Here is a 12,791-nt window from a genome sequence, read left to right on the forward strand (position 1 = left end):
TTATAGAATTCTCGGTTGACAATTTATGTACTGTATTGTTATGCTTTAAAGTTATTCTTCTTGTCCTTAGCTTTTATCACATTGATTTTCTGTCCATGTATGGATATCTTTGTGTTTGTCCTCCTTGGAGTTCACTGAGCTTCTTGGATGTGTAGATTAAATTCTTTGATATTTGAGAAGTTGTTACCATTATTTTTTCAAATATATCTTGGCCTTTTTCTCTATTCTCTCCTTCTGGGTCTCCCTTTGCACTTATGTTGTTTTGCATAATAGAACCCTCTGAGGTTCTTTCATTCTGCTTGATTGTTTTTCTCTTTGTATTCTTCAGATTGGACAATTTCTTTTTGATCTATCTTCAAGAGCTCTGCTTCTTTCTCCTGCAAGTTCAGATATGCTGTTGAGTCTTTCTGGTGAATTTTTCATTTAGTTATTATATTTTTCAATTTCAGAATTTCTCATTTGGTTCCTTTTTATAAATATATGTATAATTACTATCTCTTTATTGTAATCTCTCTATGAATAGACATTTTTGCCATAATGCACTTTGGTTCTTTAAACATAGTTTTCTTTAGTTCTTTTCATGTATTTTTATGATAGCTGTCTTGATGTCTTTGTCTACTAAGTTGAACTTCTGAGGTCCTCCCTGAAATAGTTTCTTTTTACTTCTTTTAGGTTCATGGTCCATAGTTTCCTGTTTCTTGTTATGTCTCATAATCTTTGTGAAACCCATACATTTAAAAAAAATTGTATCCACTTTGGTTTCTGATCTCCTCCCTTGTTTTTGGTTGTTGTTATTGTATTTTTGTTTGTCTAATGACTTTGGTAGATTAAGTCTGTGGAATCTGTTTTACCTGTAGTGAATGTCATTGATGTCTGTATTTACTGGGTTTTTGTTCTGTTTTATTTTTAAAACTCTGCTTATTGGGGGTTGCCTCTGGATCAGCATAGCTTAGTGGTCAGCCAGTAATTAGTTTGTGCTTGTGTTAAACTCCTTGATCAGTAATACTGCCACTCTTTGCCAGTGGATCTGTAAGTGGTTTAGGGAATTCATTCAAATTTGGTGATTTACACATCTGTCCTGACTTTTATTATGATTGTAAAGCCTCACATTCAGCCAAGAATGATTAGCTAAGTCTCAAGTTTATAATTTATTCTGAGTATCACTTTGTTTAGGTTATAAACAACATATGGCAAATATTTCTTCAGAGCTTATTTTAATATTACAAACTGACCAGATTCAATAATATCTTTTGTTGGTATAAGCAGGTTCTTTTGTTCATATAATTTTAATGATTTTAAAATATTTCCTTGATTATTTTTAGCAAACTGAGTAGATGTGGTTGTCTAGGGAGCTCTTTGATTTGGGTAGATTTTTTTGGTCAGCGTTTTAATGGGGTTTTATTTTTTTTCTTCAATGATTAGTGAATTCAGTGGATGTCAGTCTCATTCACTTTCAAATGAAAAGCCAAAACTCCTTCTTTCATAGAATATAAATAAGCAACAGACTGTGTACTGCCTTAAGTTACTTATTTCTCAATTTCATCACTGTGAACTTTAGAATTTCACTATTTAGGAAAACATTCTTAGCTTTTTTTGAGCTTAGCTTTAAGGATTGCAGTATTACCTGTTAGGTTGGTGAAATATGCAGTGGAATGTTTTTTGTAGAAAATTCAAGTACCCTTTCTTGGATAGTGATTTCACAGAAATGAGATTTGATTTTGAATATGATGTTCTTTTCCATTTACCCAGAATACATTGTTGGATCTTTTTTATTTATTTTTTCCCTTCAGTGATGAGAAAGAAGAACAGAATCAAAAAGAAAAATTGGTGTTATCAGAAGACTGTGAACTCATTACAATAATTGATGTAATTCCTGGCAGATTAGAAATCACTACTCAACACATTTACTTCTATGATGGCAGCATTGAAAAAGAAGATGGTGAGGAGTTCTGGGGGAATAATTTCTGTTGTTCAATAGTTAAGTATCCAGTTTATCAATCATTAATGAGAAGAAAATAATAAGATGGGCCTGTAAAATTGTAGTCTTTCATGTAAAGGGAGAAATGGAAAGTCAGTATGGGATTAAATTCATTATTCAACAATGTACTGAGGGGAATGCTTCTTTTTATTATCAATGTTTTTTTTTAAAGGTTTGCCTAGTGGGGATTGCTATAAATTTAAGTTATAAATGCAATATTTTATTTATATGTACTCTTGTTCCTATAGGCATCTCACCTAATCTTTTATCTGAAAATAAAAAGATATTTAAATCTAAGCTGCTAACATAAAGAAAAAAGGGAAAATGTTTCTAAGATACAATATTCAGAGTTATTCTCTATTCCAATGGAAAGGAAGTATAAAAAGCTATAGAATTTTAAAATAGTTTTAAAAGAAATAGTTTAAACATGTAATACATTTAACAGATGGTTTTTATCATATAGAGGTTGAATTCTTTTTCCCTAAATGCTATTCTTGTCAGGAAAAGGAGATATTTTCTGCATAGCGTATGTAACTTTATGTGGTCCACAGTCACAAGATTTTTTTCTGTTTTCAGGAGTAGGCTTTGATTTCAAGTGGCCTCACTCTCAAGTTCGAGAGATTCACCTACGACGGTACAATTTAAGGAGGTCAGCCCTTGAGATTTTTCATGTTGACCAATCCAACTACTTTCTCAATTTCAAAAAAGAGGTTTGTAAAAGGCTACCTTTCTCCTAGATTGTTAGCTTGAAATAATTTTCCAACTAGTAAGCTGTAATGAAACTTTATACTCTGCTTTTCCACTGAGTCAGAATATTAGAGAAAAAAGATACATACTTTGGGACTAAGCAGCATATGAATTTTTGTTGGAATTTATGTTTGAGTGTTTGGAGGATATCTTATATATAGATAGATAAAGAAGTTAGTAGAATTTGGGGTGTCAGCAAATAGATCTCACATTGTGAGATACTATGGTGTATATATATATGATATAATTGGATTTATGAAATTTGGGTTGAATTCAACAATAATGGAGTATGTGTAATCAGAAAAAAAAAATAATGGAGCATATGCTTCTTCTATGAATAGCGTAAATTCTTAAATAGTATAAGCAGTTAAGAGATTGCCACTGAATTCAGGTTCCCTGGATCCAAAACCATTCCACCACTAGCAGTGTAACCTTTGGCACGTTACTTGCTCTCAACCTTCCTTCCCTTTGGCATATACTTGAGGCCAGACTTGCATCACAGTTTGATAGCTTTCTTTTACCTTGCCTAGCTTTCTCTCCATTTTCTCTCTCTGGTATCTCTCCTAATAGAATCCTCCATGTTGAATTCTGTCTTAGCATTTGCTTCTCAGATTACCTGGATTCAGTTCAGTTCAGTTCAGTCGCTCAGTTGTGTCCAACTCTTTGCGACTCCATGGACTGCAGCATGCAAGGCCTCCCTGTCTATCACCAACTTCCAGAGTTTACTCAAACTCATGTCCATTGAGTCAGTGATGCCATCCAACCATCTCATCCTCTGTTGTCCCCTTTTCCTCCCGTCTTCATTTTTCCCCAGCATCAGGGTGTATTCCAATGAATCAGTTCTTCACATCAGGTATCCAAAGTACTGGAGTTTCAGCTTCAGCATCAGTCCTTCCAATGAATATTCAGGACCGATTTCCTTTAGGATTGTCTGGTTGGATCTCCTTGCTGTCAAGGGACTCTCAACAGTCTTCTCCAACACCATAGTTCAAGAGCATCAATTCTTTGGCACTCAGCTTTCTTTATAGTCCAATTCTCAGAAAAACCATAGCTTTGACTAGATGAACCCTTGTTGGCAAAGTAGTGTCTCCACTTTTTAATATGCTGTCTAGGTTGGTCATAACTTTTCTTCCAAGGAGCAAGTGATTAGCAGAGTATAATTTTTCTTCCAAGGACCTGGATTAGCAGAGTCAATAACTAACTTTCTATTCATTTGAGATCCAGGTATATTTATAAATGAGATCCAGGTAAATTTATAAATTTTGAGGAACATTTTTCTATTTTTACAGAAGGGTAATTTTTCACTATTAAAAATAAATATTCACCGATAGGAAAATACAATGTATGTGTTTTTTAGAAAGTTACTTTATATAATTAAACTAAGCACACTCGTGTTGTATGTAGTTTTTTTTTGTTTTTTTTTTTTAATTTATTTTTTTTGGTTGCACCATATCTTAGTTGCAGCATGTGAACTCTTAGTTGTGGCATGTGGAATCTTGTTCTGTTACCAGGGATTAAATCTGGGCCACCTACCCTGGGAGCTCGGTGTCTTAGCCACTACACCACCAGGGAAGTCTCTTGTATATATAAACCATATTTATATGTGGTACCTAATCTTCATAACAGTCTTCAGATTAGATATGAAAAATTCCATTCCTTTTTTTTATAGATGAGGAAGCTGAAGTTCAAAGATTAATTTTATTTCTTTACATTTGCATAGCCCTGAACAATCCACAAAACTGTAAAGGGTAAAATTATTATATTGAATACACAAATGAGACTCAGTAAATTAATTGATTTGTCCAGATGATTAGTAAATGACAGAACTAGATTTGAACTGGAAGTGAGCTGGTTTTCTGATAAAATGTGTGATGATTACTCTATTAATATACTGTAGCATTCTAAAAAAAATGTATGTCATAAGTTTGTTAAGCCTAGTAAAATAAAGAAGTTAAAACTGTAATCTTCTGTTTAAGTGAAGTGTTCAGATTAGGCAAATCCATAGTGACAGAAAGTTTAGTTGTTGTCAGAGGACAAGAGGGAAATTGGGGAGTGATGGCTCATAAGTATGTAGTTTCTTTTGAGGATGACATAAATGTCCCAGAGTTAGATAATGTGAATAGTTGTACAACTCTGTGAATATTTTTTTAAAAAAGAGAAAAACCTCACTGAATTATATACTTTAAAAGGGTGAATTTATGGTATGTGAATTATATCTCAATAAATCTGTTAATAAAGCCATAATCCTGTTTTCTCTTATTCTATTTTTAACGCATAAAGTGCTGCTTTTTTAATAGGTTAGGAACAAAGTATATAGCAGACTGTTGTCACTTCATTCTCCAAATAGTTATGGAACCAGATCACCACAGGAGTTATTCAAAGCATCAGGACTGACACAGGTAGGAAATTTTAAGTCACTGTTTGGTGTTAATTTTGTATCTTAGACTTTTGCCTAGAAGTAAATCTTCTTTCTGACTGTTTTATTTTGATCATACAACTGCTGTTCTTCCATTCAGGTTGATCTTTTGAATTGTCTTTGAATCTTTCTGTTTCTCTCACACATAAGAGTTCCCTGTCCTCCAGCTCCCATTTTGTTCAGTTCATGGGCATGTCTTATAACTTCTTCTTTCATTTTAATGTTCTTTTAAAAAAATAATGTGGGACTTTTCTTAATAATAAAAATCCATGCACAAGAAAAAATGAAAAAATACGAGACACCTTGGAATACAGGCAGAAGAAAGTTTCTCCAGTCTTTCTATCTGCCAAAACTAACTAATTCTTCCACGCATTTTATCCTCATATAATCCCAACATCTCTTGAATTTTCACTGTCAAAAGCCAAGGAAAGGCTCTTGTTTTTTGCTCTCTGGTGTTGTTAGTAGTCTCCTAATTAGGTTCTCTGCCTCCTGACTCTCTCTTTCCTCCTACATATGTGTTAATCTTAATCTTTAAACGTTGCTCTTGTTCAAAAGCCATTAGCAATTCCTTCCTGTTGTTTATGGAATAAGCTTTATTTAAAAGTACATTCCCTGCTTTCTGTGGTATAGACTTTATTCGTTAAAGTACTGATTCCTCAATTTGACACATAAGTATTATTGGACTTTCTGTATAGATAGATTCATTTCTCACATTTCTACATGTCTTTTGCTTAAGGCACACTTTAAGTGAACTTACCAAATTCAGACTTAAATTGAAGAAAGTAGGGAAAACCACTAGACTATTCAGGTATGACCTAAATCAAATCCCTTATGATTATACAGTGGAAGTGAGAAATAGATTTAAGGGCCTCGATCTGGCAGATAGAGTGCCTGATGAACTGTGGAATGAGGTTTGTGACATTGCACAGGAGACAGGGATCAAGACCATCCCCATGGAAAAGAAATGCAAAAAACAGCAAAATGGCTGTCTGGGGAGACCTTACAAATAGCTGTGAAAAGAAGAGAAGCGAAAAGCAAAGGAGAAAAGGAAAGATGTAAGCATCTGAATGCAGAGTTCCAAAGAATAGCAAGAAGAGATAAGAAAGCCTTCCTCAGCGATCAGTGCAAAGAAGTAGAGGAAAACAACAGAATGGGAAAGACTAGAGATCTCTTCAAGAAAATTAGAGATACCAAGGGGACATTTCATGCAAAGATGGGCTCGATAAAGGACAGAAATGGTATGGACCTAACAGAAGCAGAAGATATTAAGAAGAGGTGGCAAGAATACACAGAAGAACTGTACAAAAAACATCTTCACGATCCAGGTAATCATGATGGTGTGATCACTCATCTAGAGCCAGACATCCTGGAATGTGAAGTCAAGTGGGCCTTAGAAAGCATCACTATGAACAAAGCTAGTGGAGGTGATGGCATTCCAGTTGAGCTATTTCAAATCCTGAAAGATGATGCTGTGAAAGTGCTGCAGTCAATATACCAGCACATTTGGAAAACTTAGCAGTGGCCACAGGACTGGAAAAGGTCAGTTTTCATTCCAATCCCAAAGAAAGGCAGTGCCAGATAATGCTCAAACTACAGCACAATTGCACTCATCTCACACGCTAGTAAGGTAATGCTCAAAATTCTCCAAGCCAGGCTTCAGCAGTACGTGAACCGTGAACTTCCTGATGTTCAAGCTGGTTTTAGAAAAGGCAGAAGAACCAGAGATCAAATTGCCAACATCCGCTGGATCATGGAAAAAGCAAGAGAGTTCCAGAAAAACATCTATTTCTGCTTTATTGACTATGCCAAAGCCTTTGACTGTGTGGATCACAATAAACTGTGGAAAATTCTGAAAGAGATGGGAATACCAGACCACACGACTGGGCCTCTTGAGAAATCTGTATGCAGGTCAGGAAGCAACAGTTAGAACTGGACATGGAACAACAGACTGGTTCCAAATAGGAAAAGGAGTACGTCAAGGCTGTATATTATCACCCTGCTTATTTAACTTATATGCAGAGTACATCATGAGAAACGCTGGACTGGAAGAAACAAGCTGGAATCAAGATTGCCAGGAGAAATATCAATAACCTCAGACATGCGGATGACACCACCCTTATGGCAGAAAGTGAAGAGGAACTCAAAAGCCTCTTGATGAAAGTAAAAGTGGAGAGTGAAAAAGTTGGCTTAAAGCTCAACATTCAGAAAACTAACATCATGGCATCCGGTCCCATCACTTCATGGGAAATAGATGGGGAAACAGTGGAAACAGGGTCAGACTTTATTTTTCTGGGCTCCAAAATCACTACAGATGGTGACTGCAGCCATGAAATTAAAAGACGCTTACTCCTTGGAAGGAAAGTTATGACCAACCTAGATAGCATATTGAAAAGCAGAGACATTACTTTGCCAACAAAGGTCCATCTAGTCAAGGGTATGGTTTTTCCTGTGGTCATGTATGGATGTGAGAGTTGGACTGTGAAGAAGGCTGAGGGTTGAAGAATTGATGCTTTTCAACTGTGGTGTTGGAGAAGACTCCTGAGTGTTCCTTGGACTGCAAGGAGATCCAACCAGTCCATTCTGAAGGAGTTCAGCCCTGGGATTTCTTTGGAAGGAATGATGCTAAAGCTGAAACTCCAGTACTTTGGCCACCTCATGCGAAGAGTTGACTCATTGGAAAAGACTCTGATGCTGGGAGGGATTGGGGGCAGGAGAAGAAGGGGACGACAGAGGATGAGATGGCTGGATGGCATCACTGACTCGATGGACGTGAGTCTGAGTGAACTCTGGGAGTTGGTGATGGACAGGGAGGCTTGGCATGCTGTGATTCATGGGGTTGCAAAGAGTCAGACACGACTAAGCGACTGAACTGAACTGAACTGAACTGAACTGAAAGGTGTATGTTAATCTGTCTTCAAAAAAAAATGCTTGAGCATATTCACACTGTGTAGAGTAGGCTAGATTTAACAAGGTGATTAAAAAAATAATGATTATGTCTTTCTTTAGAAAGTTTTATCTGTTATAGCAAAATCCCACCTACCTTTTCTGTATAAAGGAATTTTTCTGAGCAGAGATATAATAATATAATGTTATTTAAAATTTGTAGATCTGTTAAGTACATTGAGATACTGGTATTTTAATATATATACTTAGGAAGATTTCAGTTAATGACAAAAATTTAAAATTTGGGCACTCCTAGAATTAAAGATTTTTATATTCAAATAATATATTTTTTAACTAAAGAAAAGACTTAATTATTATAGGAGATCTTTTAGACTGCAGTGTGAGAACTTTCTTTTCTAAAGACCAGTTTTTAAAAGGAAGTGAACTTAGGAGAAGTATTTTGACTTTTCTCTCTGTTTAATCTTTTTTCAAAAACTTAACTTCTTTTACCAGAAAGATGATAGAGATAGTGGATGCAAGATTATTTTAGTACTGTCAGTAATAGTCATTGATTTCTAAGAGATGTAAACTAATTCTGATTTTTTTCTATGCTATCTAGAAATGGGTAAACAGAGAGATATCAAATTTTGACTACCTCATTCAGTTAAATACAATGGCAGGACGAACCTATAATGACCTTGCACAGTATCCTGTGGTGAGTTTTATAAAAATCCTGTAAATATACACTTGCCTTTCAATTTGATTATATACAAAAATATAAGTGGCTTATATCTAGTTTTTATTTTTAAAAAGATGTAAAAACTATTTTTCCTTTCTATTTATTTCTTACCCTGCTATTTTTAAGATGTATATAAATATTAAGGGCATTTTAAAAATGAAAGCCTTTTTTCTTTCCCTTCATTGAGAATATTTCAATGGGATTATAGGAGTTAATGCTTCTGGTTATTGAGCTAAAGATGAATAAACATTTGCAACAGGGAAAAAGTAAAGACTGTCCCTTTTTGTCTTTAGAAAAGTGTTTGATATTAGTTATCAAACTGGTAGCTTCCCTTGGAAAGAATGTCTAAATTGTAAATTGTGGCTCTTTTAGTTCCCCTGGATTTTACAAGATTATACTTCAGAAGAGTTGGATCTTAATAACCCATCTGTATTTCGAGATCTATCCAAACCAATTGGGGTAGTTAATGATAAGAATGCCAAAGCCACGAGAGAAAAGTAAGTGCCTTTCATCTGCTTTGATAGATATACCCATAGCAGTTTGAATTTGTATTGATTTCTCCTATGGCTAACCAAGTGTTACTTTTACTAATTAGAGTCTGATAATTCCATCATTAAGTTTTCTTGATAATGTTATCAGTTGTCTTTCCAATATCTTGACTGTAGTCTGTGTCCCTTCATTACCAAATTTAAATTAATGTTGTTTAGAATTTCTTTTCTCCTTGTAATAAGAGAGTGAAGTCATAAAAAGAAAAACAAATATCATATATTAATACATATGTATGAAATCTAGAAAGGTGGTACAGATGAGCCTGTTCGCAGGGCAGGAATAGAGATGCAGACATAGAGAACTGACATGTGGACACCAGCAGCAGGGGGTTGGGGTGGCAAAGTGTGGGATTAGTTGAGAGCGTAGCACTGACATGTAAACAGAACCTTGTGTAGCATAGACAGCTAGTGGGAAGCTGCTCGATAGCACAGGGACCTTAGCTCTGTGCTCTGTGATGACCTAGAGTGGTGGGATGGAGGGTTGGGGGGAAGGGAGGCTCAGCAGAGAGGGGATGTGTATATGTATAGCTGATTCACTTTGTTGTACAGCAGAAACTAAAACAACATTGCAAAACAATTATCTATCCAATTAAAAGACAAAAAGTATGTGTGCAAGGGTGGAGTTCTTTATCCCTAAGTATTTTAGACTTAATAACCTACTAATCTAGCATTTACATCTGATGTACTATTTTGGTAGATACCAAATTAATAATACTAATCTTTTCAGTAATAATGTGAATAAAAAACAGTGAAATGTAAGAAAATTTAGAAAGTAACATTTGAAAGGAAAGAAAATATTTATAGTTATATATATTGATGATCATCCATCCTGTAAATGTCTCATTTTTTTTTTATTCAAAGCAAGTGGCTGACAAGTAAAAGAATAATTTTAATTTTCCTTTTTCTCCATGTGAACTTATGGAAAACTTCCAGTAATAAAGACAAAGTGTTTGCAAACAAAAACTTAGTTGTAGATTTTTTTGAGAGTTGATAGTACATTATTTTTTTCCTTTTTATTTGCAAATCTTCCATAAGACCTTTTTGCAGTGTTTAATATTTGATTTACTAATGGAATTTTGCTGTATGTATATTACCTCACTGCTGTTAGTCAAACTACTAACACTGTTCCATAGGAAGTACATTTCATATAGGTTAACTTATTTTGTAGATAATGGAAGATACAATTTAATTTATGTTTCAATAATATATTTTTCTTTATAGGTACAAATGACTTTGGCCTAAAAACTCTCTTTATTCTCCTGAATATTAATGATTTCTATGTAAAAAGGAAATTGACCTTAGCTTGACAAATTGATTAGTATTTTGGTTTAAAATTTTAATGTGTATTGCTTCCAAAAAACTGTTCGTTCTTATTTAGATTTTATACCCACTAACTCAGATGTCACCGTTCAGAACAATTACAACATTAGTGATAGTGCTTGAAGAGTTATTATATATATGCCCTTTGCTAGTAATCTGACTTAAGCCTTCTTTCTATTTCACTGTCTACTTTTTTTATTTAATTTTATTGGAGTAGAGTTGATTTACAGTGTTAGTTTCAGCTGTACAACAACATGATTCAGTAATACACACATATATTCATTCTTATTCAGATTTTTTCTCATATAGTTTATCACAGAATATTGAGTAGAGTTCCTTGTGCTATACACATCTATTTCCTTCTACCTTTGAATTATTAGACATTCATTTTCACAATTCTTGACTGACCCTCTATATTTTTTTCTATTACCTTGGCCGTACTATGATGTCTAATTATCACATTCTTAAAACAGCAAAAAAATAGAAACAACCTAACTATCTATAAATAAATAGTTAAATCGTTATATATTCTAAGATTTTGTAAAAAATTTTTATTGATATGTAGTTGATTTACGATGTGTTAGTTTCTGCTGTGCAGCAAAGTGAGTCACTTATATATTTTGTAAGATGTTAATAAAAAATTGTTAGATGAAAAAATAAGTTGTGAACAATATACTAGGTGTAACAGTTTTATATTAAAATGTATTTTATATTAAAATATATATTAATGCATAATTGACAAATGTTTGCCAGAATGTTATTATTTATTATCTCTGGGAAGTACAATTTTAATTGATTTTAAATTTCTTTATTTTTGGTTTTCTGTGATTTCTAATCTATCTGTAGTGAAAATAATTATTGCATAATACAAAAGTATTCCAAACTCCACTATTAGTACTACTGTATTGTTCAGAAAGTATTAGTAATTTTTTTCATTTATTATGTGTTGTGATGATATGAGTACATAGCCTCTTAATAAACTGTTTTCAGCAATACAATACAAGCATCTATCCTAAATTAATTTTGTTATTGTGATTATAAAACTTTAGTTTCTATTTTTAGATATGAAAATTTTGAGGATCCTATGGGAACTATTGACAAATTTCATTATGGTACTCACTATTCAAATTCTGCTGGAGTTATGCACTATCTTATTCGTACAGAACCATTCACCACCCTCCACATCCAGCTTCAGAGTGGAAGGTATGTTTCGGGTAAATAAACTGTTTTCTTAAGACTATATGATAGTGTTGAAAACTCTTTGCTTTCATGTCATGTACTGTTATAGGGTTCCCTGGTGGCTCAGATGGTAAAGAATCTGTCTACAATGCAGGAGATCTAGATTTGATCCCTGGGCCAGGAAGATCCCCTGGAGAAGAGAATGGCTACCCACTTCAGTGTTCTTGCCTGGAGAATTCCAGGGACAGAGGAGCCTGGTGGGCTACAGTTCATGGGATCACAGAAAGTCAAGCACAATTAAGCAACTAACACTTTCACTTTCATATACTATTATAACAGGACCTTACCTTTTTTATTCTCCTCTTTTTAGGTTTTGATTCATATAATAGCCCCTAGATAAAAGTAACCAAACTAGTTTGGTAACAGGGCACTCAAACTGACTTACACAAATGACTTTTAAGGCGAATTCCTCTTTACTGTTTACATCCAGTGTACTTTTGTTATTTTCAGCTGGGTTTAGGAATCTACCAGAGATTCAGACTTAGAACTGATTTAGACCTTAATCCAAAACATCTACCAGAAATGTCTAACCAGTGCCTCTGTAGTCCTCCTGAAAATATTGATCAATAGGAATAAAAATAGAGAGGAATGAGAGCCCTTAGATTATTAATAGCAGCTCAAACAGGTCTGTGATGCCACCGTATTATTGTTATCACCTGTCTATATTATACCTTACCTAAGTTTCACATTTTCTTATTTATCCTAAAGAAAGAAACTTCTTCAAGAATGCCCCATTCCCCAGCGTATCCTCCAAGTGCCTCTCTACTTACTCTCATTTTGTCTCCCTGTTGCCTTATTCTTTAACATTATCCTCTTGCCTTTTCGGACCAATCAGAAACTATGTAAACATTGCCTGTTCTGCTCTCTTTCCATGTAATGTTTATCTCTCAAAATTAGCCTGGGTTCCTTATTCCTGTCTTT

General features: G+C 34.2%; 1 protein-coding gene across 2 annotated transcripts in view; it reads left to right on the forward strand.

The window, feature by feature from the left end:
- Positions 1–12,791, forward strand: part of NBEAL1 (neurobeachin like 1) — a 159,797-nt gene that overhangs the window by 108,311 nt on the left and 38,695 nt on the right. For both annotated transcript variants that reach the window (XM_070770452.1, XM_070770458.1), the window contains 6 exons: positions 1,791–1,939; positions 2,555–2,688; positions 5,023–5,124; positions 8,644–8,739; positions 9,136–9,260; positions 11,694–11,834. In XM_070770452.1, coding sequence (XP_070626553.1) covers positions 1,791–1,939; positions 2,555–2,688; positions 5,023–5,124; positions 8,644–8,739; positions 9,136–9,260; positions 11,694–11,834 — 747 coding nt within the window. The remainder of the gene's footprint in view (positions 1–1,790; positions 1,940–2,554; positions 2,689–5,022; positions 5,125–8,643; positions 8,740–9,135; positions 9,261–11,693; positions 11,835–12,791) is intronic.

The sequence above is a fragment of the Bos indicus genome, chromosome 2, assembly GCF_029378745.1.
Source record: "Bos indicus isolate NIAB-ARS_2022 breed Sahiwal x Tharparkar chromosome 2, NIAB-ARS_B.indTharparkar_mat_pri_1.0, whole genome shotgun sequence".
NCBI classification, from domain to species: Eukaryota; Metazoa; Chordata; class Mammalia; order Artiodactyla; family Bovidae; genus Bos; species Bos indicus.